Source organism: Miscanthus floridulus, chromosome 17, assembly GCF_019320115.1.
Source record: "Miscanthus floridulus cultivar M001 chromosome 17, ASM1932011v1, whole genome shotgun sequence".
In the NCBI taxonomy this organism is placed as follows: Eukaryota; Viridiplantae; Streptophyta; class Magnoliopsida; order Poales; family Poaceae; genus Miscanthus; species Miscanthus floridulus.
Genome location: NC_089596.1, coordinates 11,531,048 through 11,555,484, shown reverse-complemented (window position 1 = coordinate 11,555,484; position 24,437 = coordinate 11,531,048). Strand labels below are relative to the sequence as shown.

The 24,437-nt window shown below is 41.4% G+C and overlaps 2 protein-coding genes across 3 annotated transcripts; both read right to left on the bottom strand.

The window, feature by feature from the left end:
- Positions 1–100: 100 nt before the first annotated feature.
- On the bottom strand, positions 101–11,585 carry LOC136516386 (E3 UFM1-protein ligase 1 homolog). Of its 2 annotated transcripts, XM_066509772.1 has the most exons (20): positions 11,171–11,585; positions 10,125–10,436; positions 9,477–9,743; positions 9,350–9,397; positions 6,294–6,359; positions 6,111–6,214; positions 5,576–5,669; positions 5,453–5,509; positions 4,900–5,341; positions 4,651–4,805; positions 4,309–4,374; positions 4,140–4,208; positions 3,888–3,977; positions 3,693–3,758; positions 2,749–2,795; positions 2,602–2,665; positions 1,878–1,955; positions 1,718–1,780; positions 886–978; positions 101–497 (listed from the first exon to the last, which is right to left on the bottom strand). In XM_066509772.1, exons 1-20 carry the CDS (start codon positions 11,342–11,344, stop codon positions 393–395), a joined length of 2,460 nt encoding a protein of 819 aa, XP_066365869.1. In that variant the 5' UTR covers positions 11,345–11,585; the 3' UTR covers positions 101–392. The 2 variants fall into 2 exon arrangements, with proteins under 2 accessions (XP_066365869.1, XP_066365870.1); XM_066509773.1 differs by lacking the exon at positions 11,171–11,585 and having other exon boundaries at positions 10,096–10,229.
- Positions 11,586–12,634: 1,049 nt separating this feature from the next.
- LOC136516719 (uncharacterized) lies at positions 12,635–21,067 on the bottom strand. Its single transcript, XM_066510198.1, has 21 exons — positions 20,853–21,067; positions 20,684–20,766; positions 20,264–20,341; positions 20,025–20,156; positions 19,645–19,695; positions 19,406–19,546; positions 19,201–19,323; positions 19,022–19,099; positions 18,767–18,856; positions 18,551–18,670; positions 18,343–18,426; positions 17,959–18,057; positions 17,573–17,761; positions 16,217–16,292; positions 14,749–14,852; positions 14,210–14,466; positions 13,896–13,982; positions 13,564–13,791; positions 13,245–13,323; positions 13,102–13,165; positions 12,635–12,997 (listed from the first exon to the last, which is right to left on the bottom strand). Exons 1-21 carry the CDS (start codon positions 20,932–20,934, stop codon positions 12,888–12,890), a joined length of 2,355 nt encoding a protein of 784 aa, XP_066366295.1. The 5' UTR covers positions 20,935–21,067; the 3' UTR covers positions 12,635–12,887.
- Positions 21,068–24,437: the final 3,370 nt, after the last annotated feature.

The window sequence follows — 24,437 nt, the reverse complement described above, 5'->3', positions numbered from 1 at the left end:
ATCAGACAGAGCCAGAAACAAAGACGGACTTCTGTAGAGTGGTCCTCTTATCAAGCTTTTCTCGGATGGCCTCCAACGTGTCTGAACTCAAGTGGGAAAATTAGTGATCTCAGCAGCCGACTAAATTTGGTATCAACATACACACTGTTCTACATTACACCATAGGATAATTCTGTTGTCACTAGAAACCCTGGAGTGCAGGAATGTGAACGGTACTACAAACTAGTATTCTTATAACCAGTATAAACCTGTTCCCTGCTATCATTTGCTTTCAAACGGTGCAAATTGCAAGAGACGGGCGCCAAAAAAAGAGAGGAAAAATAGGCTTTTCAGCTGAGGGTAGCTATGTGTATGTACGCCAAAATGGCTCAGTATGCACATGATGTTGCTGATCACTCTTTGTTTGTGCCAAGGACCAGGGATTTCAGTTCTGGCATCAGCCTTTCTTCCAGATCTTCCTTCCTTTCTCGCATTCGGTCTGATGTGCAATCTTCTTCCTACAGGACAAAGACACGATATAAGTTCATGGTTTAACTTCGTTCCCCGTCCTAGAAGATTGTGTGCATTATTCAAACGTCATGCTCATGCATGAATACTGAATAAACGTGCAGAATAATGTACAATGGCAGCCAGTAAAGGATGCACTTGTGTATGCGCAAGCTGTGGTGCTTAAGCGTATGTGGCCTCATAATCGCAAAGGTTAAGCTAATGAATATTTACCACCTACAGCATGGCTTGGGGATCTATAAAGTTTCAGCATTATGTATGCACTACAAGTTTCAAGCCAGAATCAAATACCTATTGCAAAAAAATATCAATACTTTTCCTCCAATGCAAAAGCATGAATAAGTAGATATAAGTTTGCAATTGTGTAAGTGGACTTACATCGTCAGTAGCAGCAGCTTGTAGTGCTAGAAGTTTCACAGTAGTGCTGTGATAATCAGCCAATACCTTGTAGGTTGAAGCTGGCAGCTTATCCTGCAAAATGGAGAAGAGTGGTACAATCACACACAGAGATTTTGCTTTCATGAAAATTTAATCTGAATATGAAAAATACCGCATCACATAAGTTCAAACATCTACTAAAAAAAGCTTAACTGATCACGGCAAAAATGAACTGGGAGTGGGGAGATTTCTCAAACCTATTTCAATGGATTATATGCATATGGAGATGATTTCCAAACTTTGAAATATAATTGATAAGTTAGAAGACTTTTTTAAACCAGACAGTTTCTAGCAAACAGAGAGGGAATGCATGTTCAATGGGTCCTAGTATTTAATCCTCATTTATGCACTGTGCAAAGAAACACATGCGGTCTTATGAAAGTATGCCCTTTCTACTGTGAGAAGCGACTCTTCCTCTCTGTGCACTCATGCAAAGAAAGGAAGTGACCAATAGCTGGCTAGCCAATTTCAAAACGGGATTTTTTTCCCTTATTTGTTGATGAATAAACAAAGCTAAGTTGAGTACATAACACACAACACATTGTACAAGCTGATTTTCCCAGGGGAAACAAAAAATTAAGAATGAAATTCATTATAAGAGATGTGGGACAAAAATTCTTCTGGAAGTCAAATGACAAATATGCAGCTCAATATGTCAAACAAATAGATCATCAATCTACCATCTTTAATTACTATTGCTACAGAAGATGATGTTCTGCCAGAACTACATTAGAATGTCTAACAAGAAATGGAAGTGAGTACTTGTAATTACCTTCAGCAGTGTGATAACAGCACCGACAGCCCTTCCTGGTGCCTGAAGAGCCTTATTATATGCCTACAAAATATTAAAACAGGTTGCAAATGAGATCAATATGACAATATAGAATGACGATTTGAGAAATAAAAAGGAGAAAATATATAATCAAACTAACCTGCAGAAAAAGTAAAGCAACGACTTTTGGAAGAAAGGAAACAGGATCGTTCTCTGATGAAACTTGAGCTGTCAAGTCCTTCATTGCATATATTAAAGTGTCAAATATTAGAAATAGAAACTCTAGGCATAAAAGCAATTAAAATGCCAGGCAAATACCATATTCTTTGTTCAGTACACTGTATTACTATATTGGAATAGTCTTTTTCCACACGCAACACCTCAGTAGTTTAAACTCATCATCGTATTAATCAATCTAACAATCTTTGTAATATGATCAGAGATTTTGTGTTATGGACTTATGGTACTTGTGCTTGCACTATTTCCAAGCTAAATAAATAAGAAGCAGTGTATGCTCATGGAGTGATGGAGATACTAATACTAATACATAGATATTAGCAAATTATTATTAAGCCAGATACAGAAAATTCAAACAAACAGGGGAACAAAGAAAAAAAGAAACTACAGTACATCAGTTTTGAAACCCCTACAAGAAAGGTTCCAGCTTTCCCATAGTTTGCTAAATTTTCAATTTGAACTTTTCATAGTTTGATTTTGGGGCATACGCATACCTAATGAATTGGCAGATCAAATAGGATGGATGTGGTTTAGGGCATGATCTGGCTAAAATTTGGAAACCTGTTCAGGGACTGGTTACAAGGAACCAACTGGTTCAAGCCAGTTCTCTGAACCCTGTTGTGCAGTCCAGAAAGCGAAAAACATACCTTGCGATAGGAATGCAGCATTGTCCTCTCTAATCTTTTATCAAGCTTCTTAAATGTCAAGCCACTGCTTCCAAAAAAAAAAAAAAAGAGTAAGCACTTTGATAACTATGAAAAATGCAGGTTACAGTTGCAAACGTTACATATTACCTTTCCTCCAGTATATCTCTTAAGGCATCCATAAATGAATCAAATCTCTGCCACATATTATTCATAAAGGTTAGAAAGGAACAAAATTCCAGGTCATATTGGACGTTAAGCAGCTTCATTATATATTGAGACAGCAATTTGTCATTACTGTTAGACAATAAGAACTACAATCACATACTTGAAAATGTGTGTGACTGATGAAGTAATCATATGACTTTTTAGGTATGCTAAACTTCTCATAAAATCTAAACCACTGTCTACATCCATGTTTTGAATTAGACAAGTTTTTCTTACATGATATACTAAGAACAAATCCAATACTTATCTTTGTGTATGCATACCTTTTCCGGATATTGTTTTCATATTCATTCTACATGGTATTAGAAAATAGAATAGCTGGTATCTTGGCAGGATGTTTTAAAGGATATAGGCACAACACAAGCATCTACAGATTCGCTAGTGTATTAAACAAAAATCAGAATATAGCATCTTGACACTATGGCACTGAACCATATTCAGTGGTGGAGCTAGTAGTTCATGGGAGGGTGAACTGGCACAAACATGATTGTGTTCGAAATCAAGAAGGCTAATTTAGCATCTAGTTAGTGTATAGAAGGTAAAACCTAAATGCTAGTATTATTCTTAAGAAAAATTTAGCTTAAGGGAGGGCCATGAACTTCTTTGGCTTCCTACCACTGAAGAACGTCCTAATAATGCAGAATCACCAGTGAAGAACTTCTGAAGAGACAATTTCATTGCTTCAAGAATATTTTCACGTTAACTGGTCAAATCCTATCCATACCAGATACCACAACTTACAGGTCCTACCTTGTAACTTCTAGCGCATCACCAAAATTGCAGTAAACATTACAGATGTAAAAAAAAAAACAAAATTCAGGACTTAATAAATATGCCAAATTTTTACTTCATATTCAAAGTTATACCTTTCCCTCCAGTGCTTCGATTAAAACTTGAGCCTTCAATGACAATGCACCAGGAAGATCCTTGGCCTGAAGAATTATTTTGCATTTACATGGAGGGTAAGTCCATAAAGTTAGACCAAATGAATTTCTCATTCAGGACTGATGCAGGGAACCATCAGATGATACATGGCAGAATGAAAAATAGGTTAATTATACCAGAGAGCTTCGGTCAGCCGTGCTTAATTGGATGTGATCTTCTTCGCTATCCTCAACCTCTATTCCATTCTTCAATTTGCTATCCTTATCCTATTGATAGTTCAGAAAATAACTCTTCTCAAGCTCATCAAACAATAGAACACCTTAGCAACCACACGAGCCAGAGTAAAACAGCTAGAGCAGTATAAACTGTGGAAGCAAAACCATACTACACAAAAGAAACATGTGTGCATGAGCAAGGGTATAAATTACCAATGTAATCAAAACTTTGTCAACTATTGGAGTGCCCATACTTCTTAGCAGATGCTTGTGTAGTATACCCTGCAACCACAAAAGGGGATAATCAGACGGAACATAAGTAAATACTCAACTAATTTGAGAAGCAAGCAATCTTGTGAGAATGATGACTATGGCAGCTTACAGAAGTAGAAGGATCGTCCTCAAATACATCCAAAGCTTTTTCATAAAGTTGCATATCCAGAACAGCCTGATCACAATAGATAAAGAATTCCACTCAAGAAACAACAGATAAAGAATATAGGACAGTATCATCGAAAGGGGCACATGATTTAGCATCACAAAAGGGTGCAGAAATGTGGAAAAACAATTTGAATATCAGACTAGAGCAGCAATGACATAAAACCGTGAGGCAATACATATATAGACCAACAATTCAAATTTCGAACACAGCCACCCCGGAAACTAAAAAAAAGCAGGGCGAGTACAAAAAGAAACCAGCATATAAATGGGATAAGCTGATCACCTCATCTATCTGCTTCTGCAGATTATCGAGCAAGCGACGCCTCCTTTCAGCATTTCCAGACAGCATAGTGTTCCGTTTCTTTGTCCATGAGTCAACAAGCATTGGCCTCAAGTGAGAAGACAACAACTTAAGGGGGGCATTCGAGTCATCAGAGCCTAATATTCATTTAAGCAATTAGAAAAAATTTAGAAATTAGAATCACTTCAACTCAAAAGAAACAGTTGTCTAAATGTTGATCTAATTCCTGACCTCCTAACTCTTCTAACTCTGGAGCGACAGCCAGAACCTTTTGCTCTATCAATTCATCAGGGAAGATGTTTGTACTCTCCTCTTTCATTTTCTCTGACGCTTTTTTACCACCATGTTTTACATCGCCTGATGCACCAGCATCCTTGTTTTTCCTATGAGATTTCTTTCCCTTAACAGGAATACTTTCTTCATTGTCATCATCCTTTTCAAGTGATCCACCTTTGGTAGACCCTGTCCCTTTCCCCCTTTTCTTCTTTGACCCTCTGTCTGATGAAACACCAGTACTGCTAGTGTCATTATCACCAAGATCTTTTGTGTCTGAGTACTGACCAGATCCTGTCTTGTGCTCACTACCCAGATTCGCATTCACAGGCCTTCCTTGACCAACACTATGTCTAATACCAAACGAGTCCATATCTTTCTCAAGTCGGTCAAAAATACCCTGAAATTGTTCACAAAACAAGGGACATTGAATTAATTCAGAAGCTAAAATACAAAGAGTAGACAATTGCAAGAAAGGTTATCACAAGGTCATGAAGCTTTGAGGACTCACCTTAATAAACATGTTACTAAAGACACATGACTCTCCAAATACCACTGCTTTAGAAGACTGCAAAAGAAAGAAGAGTTGGTCATCATGAAAAATGTACAACTTGAACTACTTAAAGGCACTCACCTTGATAGCCTTCTGCAGAGATGGACAGATAGACAAAATTTTGGTTGCATCAGGGCCACTAATATATGATGGAAGAACTGAAAGAGAATCAATCCTGAAAGAAGAAAGAATATCTTATGGCACCACAAAAGTAGCTGCATGGCAGCAAAACAGAGAAATTACAGTCAACTAGAAAATTCTGAAAGAGAGATAATGATGTACTCGAAATTGTTGCTACTGTATTTAAGTCCCAGCTGTTTCAGTGTATATAACTTTGTTTATTACTAAAAAGTGTGAACCAAAGTTACTAGCTATTCTGTTTACATAGCTTGTTATTACTTGATCAGTTTACATCATTTGCACATCTAGTATGATGATGTTATATGATATGTCACAACCTGTTTGTAATAGTTCAACACCATGTGCATAGGTAGAGAATCAAAGACGAATGAGAGGATTTTTTTTTTTTTTTTGGCAATATGTGCCAAGTTAGGAGCTCATAGTAAATAGCAGTGGAAATCACAATAAACTATTGAGGGATGAAATTTAACAATACCAGTGTCCGTTCTCAATTGCATCACCAACAGCAGTATCGAGCATATCAACCACGGAAGGATGAACAAAGACAGCATCCAATGCAATACCATCTGGATATCGGGCCTATAGGAAATCATTAGATAAACATTCTAAGAAAATAAGGATGGCTGGAACAGAACTGCATATTGGTAGACTCAAGTACCTCCAAGAACTGTTTAGGTTGAGGAATTGCAAGTTTCTGAAGCACGTCATACCCAATGTAAGAGTTCTGTACAAAAAAAAAATGAACAAGTCAATACAAAAGGAAATAATGCATCACAACAACAGAGTATGAGATAAAAGTAAATGTGATTGTGTTAAATACTAGACACAAAGATGTGAATAGTACTAGCAAGATACAATGTGTGGGCTGGTGGGCATGTGTGAGTGTGCGCATGTGTGAGTGTGCGTGCATGAAAATACCATACACGCTTAGACTTTAGGTCTTGTCTAACAACAACAACAAAGCCTATAAGTCCCAAACAAGTTGAGGTAGGCTAGAGTTGAAACCCAGCAGAAGCAATCAAGGTTCAGGCACGTGAATAGCTGTCTTCCAAGTACTTCTATCTAAGGCTAAGTCTTTGGGTATATTCCATCCTTTCAAGTCTCCTTTTATTGCCTCTACCCAAGTCAACTTCGGTCTTCCTCTGCCTCTCTTCACGTTACTATCCTGGCCTAGGATTCCACTACGCACCGGTGCCTCTGGAGGTCTCTGTTGAACATGTCCAAACCATCTCAACCGATGTTGGACAAGCTTCTCTTCAATTGGTGCTACCCCTAATCTATCACGTATATCATCGTTCCGAACTCGATCCCTTCTTGTATGACCGCAAATCCAACGCAACGTACGCATTTCCGCGACACTTAACTGTTGAACATGTCGTCTTTTCGTAGGCCAACATTCTGCACCATACAACATAGCAGGTCTAATCGCCGTCCTATAAAACTTGTCTTTTAGCTTCTGTGGTACCCTTTTGTCACCTAGGACACCAGATGCTTGCCGCCACTTCATCCACCCTGCTTTGATTCTATGGCTAACATCTTCATCAATATCCCTGTCTCTCTGTAGCATTGATCCTAAATATCGAAAGGTATCCTTCCTAGGCACTACTTGACCTTCCAAACTAATATCTTCCTCCTCCCGAATAGTAGTGCCGAAGTCACATCTCATATACTCAGTTTTAGTTCTACTGAGTCTAAAACCTTTGGACTCCAAAGTCCCCCGCCATAACTCCAGTTTCTGATTCACTCCTGTTCGGCTTTCATCAACTAGCACTACATTGTCCGCGAAAAGCATACACCAAGGAATGTCCCCTTGTATGTCCCTTGTGACCTCATCCATTACTAAGGCAAACAAATAAGGGCTCAAAGCTGACCCTTGATGTAGTCCTATCCTAATCGGGAAGTCATCCGTGTCTCCATCACTTGTTCGAACTCTAGTCACAACATTGTTGTACATGTCCTTAATGAGCCCGACGTACTTCGTTGGGACTTTATGTTTATCCAAAGCCCACCACATAACATTCCTTGGTATTTTATCATAAGCCTTCTCCAAGTCAATAAAAACCATGTGTAGGTCCTTCTTCTCCCTATACCGCTCCATAACTTGTCTTATTAAGAAAATGGCTTCCATGGTTGACCTTCCGGGCATGAAACCAAATTGGTTCATAGAGACCCGCGTTATTGCTCTCAAGCGATGCTCGATAACTCTCTCCCATAGCTTCATAGTATGACTCATCAACTTAATTCCCCGGTAATTAGTACAACTTTGAATATCCCCTTTATTCTTGTAGATCGGTACCAATATACTTCTCCACTCATCAGGCATCTTGTTCGATCGAAAAATATGGTTGAACAGCTTGGTTAGCCATACTATAGCTATGTCCCCGAGACATCTCCACACCTCGATTGGGATACCATCCGGTCCTATCGCCTTACCTCCTTTCATCCTTTTCAACGCCTCTCTGACCTCAGATTCTTGGATTCTCCGCACAAAGCGTCTATTGGTGTCATCAAAAGAGTCATCCAACTAAAAGGTTGTGTCCGTATTCTCACCATTGAACAATTTGTCAAAATACTCTTGCCATCGATGTCGAATCTCATCCTCCTTCACCAAGAGATGCTCCCTTTCATCCTTAATGCACTTAACTTGGTTGAAGTCCCTTGTCTTTCTCTCACGAACTCTAGCCATCCTATAAATGTCCTTCTCTCCTTCCTTCGTACTCAAACGTTGGTAAAGATCCTCGTACGCTCTACCCTTTGCCACACTTACAACTCGCTTTGCAGTCTTCTTTGCCACCTTGTACTTCTCTATGTTGTCCACATTCCTGTCATGGTACAAGCGTCTATAGCCCTTTGGACTTCCTCATTCCACCACCAAGTATCTTTAGCCTCGCCTCCACTTCCTTTGGTTACTCCACACACCTCTGAGGCCACCTTCCGAATGTTGGTTGTCATCTTCTCCCACATGTTGTTTATGTCTTCTTCTTCCTTCCAAGAGCCCTCTTCGATAACCCTTTCCCTGAATACCTCTGACGTCTCCCCTTTCAGTTTTCATCATTTTGTTCTTTCAATCTTAGCTTGTTTATCCCTACGGGCACGCACCTGAAAACGAAAGTCTGCCACCAAAAGCTTATGTTGAGAAACAACACACTCCCCTGGTATCACCTTGCAACCCAAGCATGCTCGTTCGTCCTTTCTTCTTGTGAGGACAAAGTCAATCTGGCTAGAGTGTTGTCCGCTACTGAAGGTCACTAGATGAGATTCTCTCTTTCTAAAGAAAGTGTTGGCTATCATCAGATCAAAAGCTACCGCGAAGTCTAGAACTTCCTCCCCCTCCTAATTCCTACTACCATACCAAAAACCTCCATAAACTGCCTCGAAACCTGCACTTGTAGTACCTACATGCCCATTAAGATCTCCTCCTATAAAAAGCTTCTCACTACTAGGTACAGCTCTAATCAGGCCATCTAAGTCCTCCCAGAATTGTCTCTTAGCACTCTCGTCGAGGCCTACTTGGGGGGCATACGCACTAATTACGTTCAAGACCATATCACCAATGACAAGCTTGACTAAGATAATCCTATCTCCTTGCCTTCTCACTCCTAAATTCATACATATTTTGCTCTGTGAAGTCTGATTTGCCTTTAGCCCAAAATACTCTGATTCTAACATAGGCTGAAATGTAGGAACGGAAATATAAGTTACAAATATCTCAACCTGTGAGAAAAAAGCATCAACACTCTCCTTTTGGGCATGGGCAAAAACCTAACAGAGAATAAAAAGACAAGAATGTTAAACACAGTTTGAGAATTAAGAATATCAATTAAACAAATGCAGATCTTACAGCTGGTGTCCACTGTCCTCCTGCACGGACTGATCCCAGTACAGCACCTTGTTTTAGCAAACCATTGAAAATGGATTGGAAGAATGAACCTTCCACAGAAACTCCACTAGCACCATGCATCTCATGAAGCTGTTGTTGCAAGGAGTTCCAAACAGATGGCAAGTTTGTCGGCACTGTTATACCCCTTGCAGCACCACGGACCATAGCAGTAATCCGTGAGACATATGCTGGAGTGTATAGCTGTCCACCTTCTAGCCTTCCTTTCACCTGGAAGGAGGGCAATAATGATAGCAGAACATATGTCAAGTTTTTGTGAATGGCACATATGTAATTTTTTTTTAAATAAAGTATTGCAACATGGAGATTTAAAGTTAGAAGATGTGAAACTCAACTAAATATTCTGATCCTAAGCACCAGGTTTGGGAAAACAAATGCCAATGGAACACGATCTAAAGCACCAGACATACCAAGAGACTAGACACATACACTACTGTCTAAAACAATTTAATGGTTCTTCTAAGAGATGATTCACATGAATCAGCTAATTCATAATGCTTGAAATGGCAGGTTGTATCAAGATTACTGAATTTAAACTACAGAACAAAGACAAATAAAGTACCACTACAAGAAAAGCCATGAGAAGCATACAATACTTCCAAGCCGTGGCTCGAGGATACTGATGACAAGCTCAGATCCAATATGCAGCTGGGCAGCAATCTCTGCCAAGGCAATCTGGCTGCGTTCCTGCAGCTTCTCATTTATCTCTTCTGTCACGGTGTCCCAGTAAGATTGTGACATGATCTCGCCATTTATCAGCATTAGAGTGGGATCATCCGAGACGACCTTCTGTGACTGCCTCTCAACATGGTAAAGGTCCACCCCCAGGGTATCTGATAAGTCGACTAGAGACACACGGCCTTTCTTCTTGATCTCCATCTTAATCTCATGCTTCAAGTGGTCCTGCCACACCATAGTTTACCATGAATCAGCTAAAAAATCAACGAATTCTCAACTGAGCAAGTGTTCAGAACTGAACTGAACAATGAAAGAGCTATGTCATATCATAGGAATTGTAGATGAAATTACGCAATAACTCTTAACCTGCTAGGGACATAAAAATGTGCAACTACCTATTATCTCTAATGTCTGCTTTTATGGTGAAACCATGAGAGAAAGATCGAGTCTTCATTATAAATACCAGAACCCATCCAGAGGTTTGCTCTAAGATATTACTAAGGCAGAATCCAGTCCCAAATCAAAAACATGTTTCACCGGTTTCATGGAATTCCCTGCTTCCAAACTGAATAATGCCATCCCAGTATCCTTTTGAGTTACTAACCCCAATATCCTAAAAACCCTTCCTAAATGTTGGCATAGTTCAGCAACTACTAGTACTAGGATAAAAACTGAATTATATGTAAAGAATTCAGTCCAGTCCACAGTGATCAGATCGTCGACAACAACAGTTTCTGCATTGTTTCTATGATCCACACTCGACACCATTTATTTCTATATACAGTATACGCTTAGGAGCTGCTGCAATCCCTACGCTACGCAGCCACGGTAAATCGAACCAAACGAGAGAAGAAAGGGCGATGGTGTTGATGGGATTGGGGAAGCAGCAGCCAGAGAGACAAAGTGGAGGGGACGAATAGAGAGAGGGAGGAGGTCGGGAAGGGGGCGAGAGCGCGTACGGATGTGATGTACTCCTTGCCGGAGACGGTGTGGAGGAGGTCGAAGTCGATGATGCCGCGCTCCTGCAGCTTCTGCACCAGCTCCACCACGTTCCGCTCCGACAGGCGCACGCTGGACTTCGCGCTCTGCGCCGCCTCCAGCTGCCGCTGCAGCTCCAGGAGCTCCGCGTCCATCTCCGTCCCCTCTCTCGCTCGCTCGTCGCGGGCAAGTGTAAGGTGTGATGCCGCCCGCGCGCAGCCTCGCCGGAGACGCGGAGGACGCGACGGCGAGATCGAACTGCGGGGGAGAAGTTGTGACTGGCAGGTGGGCCCCTGCGGATGACGGCGGCGTGCGAAAGAGTAGAGACGGAAGGGGATCTGGGGCTGCAGCGGAGGGCCGACAAGTGGGCCCGGTGCAACGCTCGCCTGCAACTGCAAAGAACAGTAGGTTCTGGCCTTCAGGGGATGGGAGGTTTTACAGAGAAATTGTGTACTTGTTGAATGATGATGGTTGATGAGGGGTCTTCAGCTGAAGCTGATTTTCAGACTCACAACCGGTCGTTATGGGATGCGTGCATCAATCTTTCTCAATTTTAAGTAAATTTGTAGAAAATGCGTGTAACATTTATATCTTCAAATAAGTTATATCTAGTGATACTAATTATGTATTATAAATATTAATATTCTTTTATATATAATTGGTCAAAGTTTAAAAAAGTTGACTATTCAGGAAGCGAGAACGACTTCTATTTTGGGACCGAGAGAGTATCTCATAGCGCGAGTTTGGATGGTTAGCATACATCGACAAACATCTTGTCAAAATTTAGGTGAACAAATTCCTCGCCACAACTTAGGCAAACTTTAGCGAAGTCTTGAGTCTGTAGTGTATGATTGGTTCGCTTTCAAACTTTATCATGCTAAAGATTTGGCAAGTCATGATTTTGGCTAATATTTGGTTTGGTATCAAAACTTGTCAAGCTCTCACATTTGACTTGCCAAATCTATGACAATTTTTTTCCTTAACTTTTAGCTTGCCAAATCTTTGGCATGGTAAATTTTGAATGTCAACCAAGGCCCATAATACATCTGGTTGAACTCTAAAAAAACAAACAATGTCATGTTAGCTGCCACGAAAGTCTATAAATTATGGTGTGGTAGTGAACAAAACAGTCTCATTTGCCTTCAGTTATTCATGATTACGCAGGAGGAAACTCTGCGTATCAAATGTTTTCTCCTTGGGTACTCCAAAATTATACTCCTAATGTCGAGAAAGATTGGAATGAATCTGAGCAGCGGAGTGCTCGGTCGACAAGCCGAGAAATGCCATAATGTAGGCACATTTTCGGAGGTTAACATCACTAGGACATCCTAAGTGACTTGATTACCATTGGCATTTGCCTCATAAGAACACACACCAAACGTATCAAGTATCAAGTATTGACTAAAAGAGAACGACAATCACAGTTCGAGAGCCAAATAAAACTATTTTACTATTTAATAGACGTATTGTCATCATTGAACTCCACAAAACATGATAATTCTGCGGTAATGATCACTATCAAAATTCGCCCTCCTAGCTACGGGCCAATACCAAAACAATTTCCTAATCCTAAAAGTATTTAGGCTACACAGCACACCAGCTCCAATGTTTCATCCCCGTGTTGGTACGTCCACACTCGTCTGGATTGCCTGCTGCTGCCTGCTGGTACAGATACAAGCAAACGTCCAATGGCAAATCTTATACATGGTAGAGCTGTTCAGGCCATTTCGGGTAAGCGCGTTTATACAAGCTCATGCACACAGTATCATGCTGCTGAATGCTGCTATTGAATATGCATTTCATGGCACCTGTGTCAGGGAAAGAAAACGTTAGCAAAAGGTACAGAAATGGGGATATAATAATGACTACTGAATCTAAGATGTCAAAAGAATTGATTGATCAACCGACGCACCATGTGTACCAACAGTCTCCTTGATGCGGCCACGACGACCATGTTTCGTCCACAACTCAACAGGCTGCAAAACAACATTGTTATTGGAAGTGAACATGAATAAATAAGATATGTCAATGGCAAAATGGCACATAAATACTTGCCTTGAACCATTTTACATCGTCAGGATTGTGGAACATGTACCGCACGATTGCTTTCAGTTTTGACACTCTCTGTGGATACCTGCATAATAACATGTCAAAATGCGCCCGCCCACTATATTAGCTGAGATCTAAACAAGAGCCTTAAAGGTGAAGTAACCTGTCTCCATAAACTGGAAAACTCAGCAAAACATTAATCGAATTGAAAATATAGCAGTGATTGTGTACAGGTAGAAAACCAAACCCCTCCAGCAAAAAATAAAAGAACACAGAATTTTGCGTAAGTAATTGCCTTGTGCAGATGGATGCACCCAAAGCTTACCCAGTCAAAACAATTTTCTTCAGAATGATCCGATCTGGATCCACACTTTTTAGTGTACCTATAGCAGCAATGGCAGGTTGCTCGCCATCTCTGTTCTTCAAAACTATTAGAGGAAGTGGAGGGAAGGAAATTGGAGCATATACAGAGGCAACAGAAAACCGTCCATGGTGTAGAAATCTCTCCATTTTATGTTTATTGCAGTTGATGTTGTCGGATGAAAACAATGGCCTAAGATACAAAAGAGCAGTGAGATATCTTCCAAGGGGCAGTGTGAAGGTAAACAAGAGAAAAGAGAAATATATATCTCCTAATAATATTAAAACTTCCATTACCTTGCTGTAAATTGCCGGAATCCAACATTGAAAATTAAAGGCTCCTTAGATTTGATAGGAGCTTCATATGAGTCATGTTTCTTTATGCTGCAAAAGAAAAAAAAAGACAGAGGAATGTTAAGCTCAAGAAGCATATTGCAGCAATATTACTTTCACCAGATAAGGACACAAGCTAAGAGCAAACAAATTAAAGAGTGATACATCATTAGGCTATTCTGACATGAAAATTGAGTACACACCACCATTCAAGATATGCAATAAGGACAGAAAATTGGAGCAGATAAAACTTAGTATTGATTAGTAAGGATGAGTACCTGAAGTGAAGAACTGACATTTTTGACTCGTGTTGAAAAAGACCAGAAACAACCACAGGTATTCTTCTTGATGGATGACAAAGTTTGGAAGCAATATCTGTAGGAACATTTTTCACATAAAGCCTAACATATGATCCCAATTGAGCACAATCCTTCACGCCTCCATCTAACTCGGCCATTTTAGCAAGAACATGCTTTTGAGTTCGTGTAAAGTTATCAAATGCAAATATTCTTGCATAGTCAGATGGCAATGATTCCTACAGCCAACAGGATGAGATAAAACCCATCACATGAAATGAGTAAGTTCTCTACTAAAATGTAGACTTTTAAAAAAAAAGTAATTTGGGATAATCAATGTTTTCAAGTCGTCCAGTCGAACCTAGTCGCCATGGGACCAACTAGGACGATTAATCGGATGACTTGTACAAGTCGACGGTACCCCTAATCAGTCAGCAGGGACCGATTAGGACAATTAATCGTGATTAATCGCGATTAATCGGACGACTTGAAAACATTGGTGATAATTAAATGATAGATACCTTAGGATCCCAGGATGACGTCCTAAATGACTTTAGTCCTCTGAATTTTGCAAACCGTTTCTTTGCTGGGACATCTAATGGTGTCTCCACCTCATCAGGAAATTCTGCAACATTAGATGAGATGCATGTAATCTCTTGTCAATCATTTACCAAAAGGTAAAAAATGATAAAATTCACAGAAGCTAAGAGTCCATTCAGAACTGATATCGACTTGGACAAGTCATACAAGAATCTTTGCTTAGCTCAAGCTCAACCAAAAAGGACGTATACCATTTTTAGACACCACCTCCATTGAGACACTATCTCAGCATAGCTAATGTGAAGACGACACAGGCCTAGACAATACATTAATATTCCTGACTGATTTTCATGGTTGTCTTGTGACGAAGTTACAAAATCAACTTTAAAACTGGAAACAAAGGCTAACAAAATGCTATCTGATCCTAATGCAGCACCATCGTTTCCTACCCTTTATGCAACAACAGGAAGTGTTGTGCGGGGAGGAAAGGAACAAGGTGGCATTGGCTCGGGAAGTTGTGAAAATCAAAGTACTTACGGTGGATACAAGCTCGGTTCTGATGCTTAAGGGTGATTGTGCGACTCTAAAGGGTGTACCCAGTGCAGAGAGCTCCCGCTCTATGCGGGGTCTGGGGAAGGGTGTCAGTGGCAAGCCTTACCCTCGCCTGTGCAATGCAAGGAGACCGCGACTCGAGCCTGGGACCGGGCAATGCAAGGAGACCGCGACTCGAGCCTGGGACCTTCCGGTCACAGGCGGTAAGACTCTACCGATTGCACTAGACTCTGTTTTCTTCATTTCACTCAAATCTTCCATCCGAATATTGTACAGCCAAAACTTTCAATATGAAAGAAATCCAGCAAGGGGATCAATGCTGGTAACTCCCCATATTTCAAACTGGGATAGGTTGAGCTAGTGGCGGAGCTTGGGCCAAATTCGAGCAGGGGCCAATAAAACTAATTTGATCAGAACAAAGAGCAAAAGTTTACAAAATATTGCAGAGTGGGCTTTAATTCTATAGAACTATAGAAGCTTTACTGGGCCAGGGGTGGCCACACCCCACGTTGGCCACAATCAAGCTCCGCCCCTGGGTTATTTTGCCAAAATGTTCCTGAAATTATAGAATTGCAAGCTCCCGCCCAAATAGCTGAATTCACAGCTGGGGAGGAGCCCATTGCAATCCCTAATCATGGCCTGACCACATCAGCTAAAGTTGAAGGATATATGTTTCTTATCCTTTTAGTATGCATACAACGTAACTTTTTGGCCTTTTTTGACAAGGAAATGTGTTCCATACTAGATTGGCAGTCATAACTTGCTGGAAAACATACGACCACCCAATAGGAACTGGACAGGAGACTTGTTAGGCACCTTTGTATATCACGCTCAAATAATGGCAATTTAACATTACAAGGTTATAGAAAACCCATTAAAGGTAATAGAAACCCATACCTTCATCATCAGCATTAGCTTCTTTGATTTTCTTAATCTCTGCCTCTATCTGGTCTTTAGTCAAATTTTCTTCATCCTGCAAATGCACAACTATCACTTTATGTTTTTTTTTTAGACAATTTATTATTGCCATGCACCCAAAAGGAATTTTGTAATCGCTTAAATCAAAAAAAGGAGAGGATGGAAACCTCATAATTTATTGAAAAGATAAGGAATAAGGTCGATTTAGCAAATCCCCCACCCCCAAAACAAATACAAATACACACACACACACAACCTTTTCAGTAGTACAATTTTACAACCCAAGGCAACAATTCAAGAAACCTAGGGACCGAAGGCACCAAGTTTTGGCCAAACATCAAAATGGTTCTGAGACTACAACATTTAGTCAGCAAAATCTCTCACTCTTGTTCCTCTCCTCTGCAATCTTAACCAAGGTTATGAAAATGATAGTTCAAGCCAAGCAACATTTCTCGAGTCCCTTCTTCATGGAATTCTTCATCATTGGCGTCTGGCAAATCTGGAAACAAAGAAACAACAACATCTTTGATCGTGGTCACCCCTCTTTTGATTCATGGAAAACACTTCTCCGAGGAAGCTAGGCTTCAGGCTCATAGATTTAGCGACTCAAAAAAACCAGTTTTCCTCTCCCTGCTAAGCCTCTTTGCTTAAGCTCCTTTCTCTTGCTTGGTAATACAGTTTTATTTTTGTTGTTTTCTCCTCCCTCTTCTGTGTACAGTTGCTTGTTTAGTGGTACTTTTTCTTTAAAAAATCTTACAGTGAGGGCCTCCCTTTTTTCTCGAACACGCAGGAGAGAGTGAGGGCCTCCCTTGCTGTATTTACGCTTCAAAAAGACCAAGGCTATGAACAGGCTCACACTACCATTGAGCCAATTCATCAAATGTCACCACTAGTTATCCATGACCCCGGGCACAGCAACAGTACCTGTCTTCTTGTTACTATATGTGTTTGGGGTCTGACAGAACATTGGATGGAAGAGGAAAGTGGAGAGTGGGAAGATGGCCAATGCTTGGGAGTTGGGATTGGACAATATGAGTTTCCCCTTCTAATTCCTTCTTGCCCTTTATTGGTAGACTACCTCTCGTGATCATGGTAGTGTAACTTCCACCCAAATGGTATGGACTGGTTTGGTGAACAATCGATGCTTAAACGATTCTCCAGCTTTCTTATCTAATACCTGGCTATGTAAGAAACTGTGGTCCTCTTTTGGGTCCTGTGGGCCCATAAACACAGCATAACATACAGCTGATTACTAGTGAAACACTGAACTCCAATATTGCAAGCAAGTGCTTTAAAATGCATAAAGTCCATCAAATGAGGACAAAGGAAACTTACTGCCATCTCAGTATCCCCAATAGTTTCTCCGTCGAACTTCTCCGTAAAGTGAGACACTGCATCTATATCCGAACCATCACTTCCTTGGTCTGAGTGACCTTGCTCATCAATGACCATTCCAGAACCAGCCTGGTTGTCATTATCAGAGTCATTATCTTCATCATCTGTGTCATCAACAATCCAAGCAGCCTGGCAATAGCATTTGATGAGTATTTGTAAATGTAGTAAATATAATCAATTTAGAGAGGAGGTACTTCAAACTCATGCCCTGTTCGCTTGAGCTACTTTTCAGCCATGAAACAGTGTTTTCCTCACAACATTTCAGCATAAGCCAAATTTCAGCATAAGCGAACAGTTGAAATGCTATGGAGGAAAGAATTGCAAACCTGGTACTCTGAAGTGCCTCGGGGAAGCTTCCTCTTTACCAATTTTCTCTGTTTGTTGTTTATGTCAGCCTCCTTCATATCTTCTTCCGTTGGCCAAGTCTAATCAAATATAAATATTATTACAATCTAGCATTTTAAAAAGATTAAGTAAACTTTTCACCTTTTTACTTACAAAAGCACAAACGTTCTAAAAGAAAATATGAATGGGTGATCACAGTTGAAATGCTATGGAGGAAAGAACAGTGCAGTTAATGAAAATCTACAAATAAGAGAACTATTTATACGGATGCTATTTATAATGGTACAGGGAATATAGCCAATAAAGCACATAACAAATGTTTGTCAAAATTACAACTCATGGAGCAGGATTGGAAAAATACTCACCTGCTCCCCGGCAAGAGGATCTGGCACATTTTCAACAAGTAAGGGTTCCTGACTTGAAGGGTCTGGAACAAAGGTGTTAACAATCTGAAACAAACCGGGAGGTTAAAAATCTGTGTTAAAATATGACCTTAGCATACGAAAAGTGCCTAGCATGATTACATTAGCATTATTCAATTTCAAAGGCTTTCAAATCCTCTATACAACAAACCTGAATTCCATTATCTTCTGTTTCCATTACATCAGAGCTTTTCCGCTCACTAAGAGGGCATGGATCCTTGAGGACATCAATTTGACCCAACTGAAAATCACCAGCACCTGAAACATGTACCTTTTGAATGGAGAAGGTATTAGAAAAGGACATGGCAAAATAGCTAAGAACTAATTTTTCAAAAAAAAAGCTAAAAAATAAACATAGATCACATACAAGCTGATTCACTGAAAGATTGTGGGCCCGCAGATATCCAGACACGAGCAATGTGCACAATCCTGTATTTTCATCAGGATTTATGCAAACCTGAAGCAGCAGTACCACCCGTTATTATATAAAAGTAGTATATAGTACATAAATTTCAACACTGGAACGCCAATTTAGTTCTTTTGGCAAAATTTCATATTTGGCCAGTATAAATTGGCACTGTTCTAGGAAAGCAACACAGTGTAGCATAGCAAGTAATAAAACCTGCTCAGACATAACATAAGGTCTCTGGCTTCTCCAATGTGGTGACGAAAGATGCTGCTCCTTGAAAAGCCACATGAACTGGACAATTCGAAGAATACGTAATCAAAACAGAGAGTTCAAAAGAACAACCGTGAAGGTAACCAGATGGTCTAATATTCAATATTCAAAAGAATACTAACCTTATGCAAATCATCCTTTGTGTCTGCTAAGTAAAACTTGCAGTCCTCAGGCAGCTCTGCAGAAAGGAAGGAACTTGCTGCTTTCTTCAATTCCTGCCTACTTTTACTATCCGCTGGAAGATCCTGATTATGTAACTAGAACAGGTAAATCAACAGAAATCATAGAACAATACCTTAATGAGAAATGCTCATGACTGGAACTTACACGGATGAAAACGGCTGTACTAGGTAAGCCCATGGCCCTCAATACAGACAGACATTGAGATCCAAACTCGTCAATTGGGCTGTTCGAATCACCACTGTAGAATGAATTGGCTGGTAGTACGAACGCTAACAAATCAGCAACCTATGTAGGAAAGGAACATTTGCAGGTTCCAGGTTAGAGCTAAGAAATTATAGAAGACCATAAACCACAACAACCTGAGTTTGGTTGGAAATGCATACCTTTGCCAGTTCCATGCATGTGGTAAGATCACCATATGGTGCTTGCAGTACCTTCACAGATATTATGAAATATGAAAATTCTATACGTGGAATTGATTATCTAGATTAAATAATTGGAAACAAATAATTTAACAAAACATTATGGTTAATAAGTGAATAATGAATCACTAGAACCTGAGATAGAGACATAGAGTACAATATATAACCCAGTTATAAACACGCACAGAAAAGGGTAGAGTAATAGTCAATTGTATAGTGATGGGTACATATGCAACAAGGGATTACGACACCAAAAAATCTCAACAGTCAACACTAGCCTCATATTGAACTAATAGTGGTGCACTCAAAACATCAGAACAATATATTCATTTTGAACTTACCGTGGTTCGAAGCTTATGAGTAGGAGAAGCAACAGTAGATGATTTCAGTTTCCCAGCACCGCCTTCCGCAAATGCCAAAAGATCTTTGGCAAGCGATCCGACATTTGCTGATGAAGAAAGGCCGACAAGAACCTGCAATAAATAATTACCAATTGATCTAAGGAAATACCTATGGTATTACCACACAAACAACAAGAGTAACCAGGTAGCATCCAGAAGCAGAAGCTAAGAATACTAACAATGACACGTGGTGAGCTTGAAAATCCAGTTGATGAACGTTTCTCCTTCAGCAAAGCAGCACGTTTTTTATCACGGATCTGCACCCACAGGAAGATATTGGCAGGTTAAAAACTATAAACAAGGATGAGGAACTGTGCCCAAAAGAAAGAGTCCATTCATAGCCCCAAAAGCTGCAACCTCCCAATAACTGTAGAGTAAGCTCAAAGCAAGCTAAAAACACCCTGCGCAATCTAAGCACAGACCAATCCTATGCAACAACACTGATACGAACGCAGTTCTTGTTGCAGCACACCTCAGAATAATCATTATGAACTGATAAAAACAACCGCGCAAGCTACAGAATTTGTCAGCTTTAACCTCTACACAGCACAGAAATAGGGGAAAAAACATATGTGCACGGTGCTGCATGGAAGACTGACCGCCTTGCTCTGCTGGATGCGCGCGGCGCGGGCACCCTTGACGGCGGCGCGGTGGCTGGTCTCTGACTTGTTCCTGACCTTGTCTGGAAGCAGACACAACCAGTGAGATGAGACATGAGTCGCGGAAGGTGGAGAGGAAACGGGGACGAGAGAGGCCGACTGTACTTACCTATCTTGTGCGCGTGGCGGGAGGCCTTGGACGCGAAGCGGCTCTTGTGGGCCTTGTTCACCTGCGCGCGGCCCCCGCCCATGTCGGCGGCGGCGGCGGCGGGAGGTCCGGCTGCTTTGCTGCGCGGGTCGTTGGAGTTGGAGGAGGGATGGTGGAGCAATGGGCAGGTTGGAGTGGGCAAAATCGGAAGCGCTGGCGGCGGGAGGAAGAGGAGGTGGGTGGGTTAGGGCTTCCCTCTCCCGGGAGATTTTTTTATTTTATTTTATGCCTCGGCTCGGCTTATAATCAGTACTTTTTCGGTAATAAACAATATTTTTCTAAAACAATAAATCAGTCGATTGGCTTATCAGCCAAGTAAATAGGACATTATTTTCCAGGTAAATAGCTGCTTGCGGCCGCCCGATCCCAATCTGACGTCCTAAAATCGGGTAGGCGAGATCCATAATCTCATTTTTAAGGGTCATCGGTTCAAATGCTTTAGTCGGCTGATGCCTGATAGTCGTTTTTTTTTCTCATGGAGAAGGGCTAGCGCCCGATGTCCGGTCGCAGGACTCGTTCGGAAGCTCCTCCATTGGTCAGGGGAACGGCGGCGTCAGCAGCACCTCGACACAGCGGGAGACAGGGCACGGCACACAGCGGCGGGGGATGGGCACGGAGCGCAGGGGCGGGGACGGGGCATGGCATGATGCGACGCAGGATGGGAGCGTCGCGTGGTGGTGAGGTGGCTTGGGACGTTCGGACGGCGCGGCTCACCATGATGAGCGAAGCAAGTCGAGGGAGTTGAAGATTTCTCACCTGTCATAGTGTAGATGGAGGAGAGACAATAGATAGAGCAGGGCCATCGTTTGCTGTTGGGCTGGTCGCCGCGCAAGTCTAGGTACGGGGCGTTCGGACGGACGCACCTGGACGAACGTCCTCACTAGAGTATTATCTTTTTTTTGGTGGGGGGCTAGTTGTAACACCCCTGGTGTTACGATCTCGTTTAGCACCGCGATTTAGGCCTAAGTAAAATTTTCAAAACGAGTTTCTCGTGTTTTTAGTTTAAAATGTACTTGAGGCGATAAGCGAATCCGGTGACCCAATTTTGTGGACTCGAATAAACGCCCAAGTTAAATTACTCAGTGCGTAGAAATATTTAGGAATGTCCGACGACAATTCTAGCAAACGATTTGTTCGGTTAGATTAAGCATGAAAATCAACTTTTATAAATAAAATAAAATCCATTAATAAATAGAACGATACATATATATAAACTCACGGGTTTATTTTGTTAAGCACGAACTGACGAGAAAGAGAGCACAGCAGCTTCGTTTATTTTTTTCCGGCGTGCAACGTACTCGCCTGGCATTACTTTTGATCACTGTCTCATTCTCATCGTGGCCCTGCAATTCACTGCATTGCAAAGTCTCCTCATCCATCCGCATCCATGCTCTCTGGCTTTTGCTTTGCTTCTCTCTCTGACTTGATTACTTCTGTCTACATTTGCTGAGTCGCTCCTTGTTTTCCCTCCCTCATTGCTTGTCTTTGTTTCTCTGATTGCCTACATTGCTTGTCTCTGCGGCCGCGGACTTGTCCGTGCCAACCGGCACGCCCTGCCGGCCACGTTGGGCCTAGCCGTCCTGGCGTCGTGTTTAAGAAGTAACCGAGCCCGCACACGTCTCCTTGCTTGTTCGTCTTGAGCTAGTCTGCGAATGATCTTCTCCTTCTCCCTTCTTAATTTAATTAGCACACATACACTCTTTATTGATGATCAGCCCCATTGACACGATAAAGACACACACGAGTCCAAGTCCATCATGAATCAACTAGCCCAGTTGACACGTCGAAAGACCAAAGACCACTCAAGTTCATCACCTGAAATCCAAACACGGTTCACTGCGTCTTGCCCGTCTTGCACGGTGGGAACTGTTCACCGTAGAATCACTGTAGCATGGAGAAAATACTATTCACAGTGGAAACACTGTTCATCCGAGCATCGCGTCGTACACAAGCAGCGCTTTATTATCTTTAAGCAAGCTAGTTAGCCACTAACCTTATGACGTGTCACTGTCGCGTCTACGCTTCTCCAGTTCATTCACAGTATCCATGCCTAACCTTCTCGTCGTCCTCCTTATCCTTCTCTTGCATAATTCCATCCCCGCGTCTCCTGCCTTTAAAAGGATACGCCGAGCCGTTCCGCTCCGCTGCTCACTTGCTTCTCTCAAATTAAGTTTCTCTGTTCTTACTCGTAAAAGCTGCGCCTATTGATCTCCTTCCTCGAGCTGCAATAGACCAAGGTAGATAGTCCCCATACATCCCCTACCCCCTTCTACCTCTCCATGCCCTTGGATTTGGAAGTCATGGCCAGAATTGCCATCAGGCGAAAGTCCAGCAGTTGTCCATGGCGAATGAGCTGGGGAGCACAAACGCCCAGTGCTCTCTTTGTCTCTCTCGAAGAATCCTAGGCGTATACCCGCTCTGCTCTTTGTTTAGTCCATAGCAGCAGCTTATCCTATGCCAGGTGCTGGTAGTAAAGCTGAGAACCAACTCAGCTCCTATACACGTAAAGTCAAGAGTCGTGAGCCATTAATCCACTCCACCCATTTCTTTATTCCTTTTCCCTTTCTAATAAACCAGCGGCAGAACGTGGCCACTAATCACGTTTCATTTTCTCTCCTTGTGATTAATTAGCGGCCACCTTGCACAATTAATATCTCCACTATGCTAACTCCGATTCCATTACTTCTTCTTCCTAAATTCATCTAAAATCGAACCCCACCTATCCATAAAGTTTCATAATTTTTGGAAAACATTTGAATTTATGTGAATATTTATTTGTGTCTGTTTACCGAGTACCGCGAGTTCGACGCCGACGGAGGGACGTCGATGGATCACGGAGTCATCGGGAGTTATTGGAGAAATGGTACTTTTGGAAGCATGATTGGATTTCTAAGCGTTGCGGCTGTCGTTAGTTATTTACATCTATGCATTTGCATCAATGCATACCATATAGGTACGATGATGGATCAATTGAAGGATGATTGGGAATCCGAGGATGGTGTAATGATATTCTCTCCAGGAGATGATGCAATGGACTTTCTATTCAGTTGATGGTGGATGATCTGAAGATGCAGATAATAACTTTTTAATATATCTTACAAAGGCAAGCCCTAGTGCATAACCCCTATTTTGCTACAGTTTAAATTATATTTGTGCATTAAGTTTAAGGAGTTGAATGAAACCCACTTGCATATATATATATATATCTTTATCCTATGAGTCTTACTAGTATGACAGGATCGTGTAGATTGCTATGCTACATGACTCCGATAGAAGTCGAGTGATGGCTGTCACTCGCAAGAGATAGGAAATATCTTAATGGATTATTATCACTTGGAAAATATAAATGGTGGAAAGGAAAATGATGACCGGGCAGGGATATGGTTTGGGTATTGGTGGGTGTAAGAGGTTGTGTCACCATGGATGCGGGGCATGCCTTGGTTACACTGTTTTCCCTGTCTAGTCGGTTAAGGACCGATCATTGCATAAGGCTCTAGACAGGTCACAGACTTATTATCCTGAGCACATATTTGTGTATGGGGCACT

Coding starts and splice junctions, on each gene's coding strand:
- LOC136516386 (XM_066509772.1), bottom strand. CDS start 11,344: ATGGACGCGGAGCTCCTGGAGCTGCAGCGGCAGCTGGAGGCGGCGCAG. Junction 10,437..11,170: donor GCAAGGAGTACATCACATCC/GTACGCGCTCTC, acceptor ATGGTGTGGCAG/GACCACTTGAAGCATGAGAT. Junction 4,375..4,650: donor TGCAGAAGCAGATAGATGAG/GTGATCAGCTTA, acceptor TATTGTGATCAG/GCTGTTCTGGATATGCAACT.
- LOC136516719 (XM_066510198.1), bottom strand. CDS start 20,934: ATGGGCGGGGGCCGCGCGCAGGTGAACAAGGCCCACAAGAGCCGCTTC. Junction 19,547..19,644: donor CATGCATGGAACTGGCAAAG/GTATGCATTTCC, acceptor TTTCCTACATAG/GTTGCTGATTTGTTAGCGTT. Junction 13,792..13,895: donor TTCCGGCAATTTACAGCAAG/GTAATGGAAGTT, acceptor TTTGTATCTTAG/GCCATTGTTTTCATCCGACA.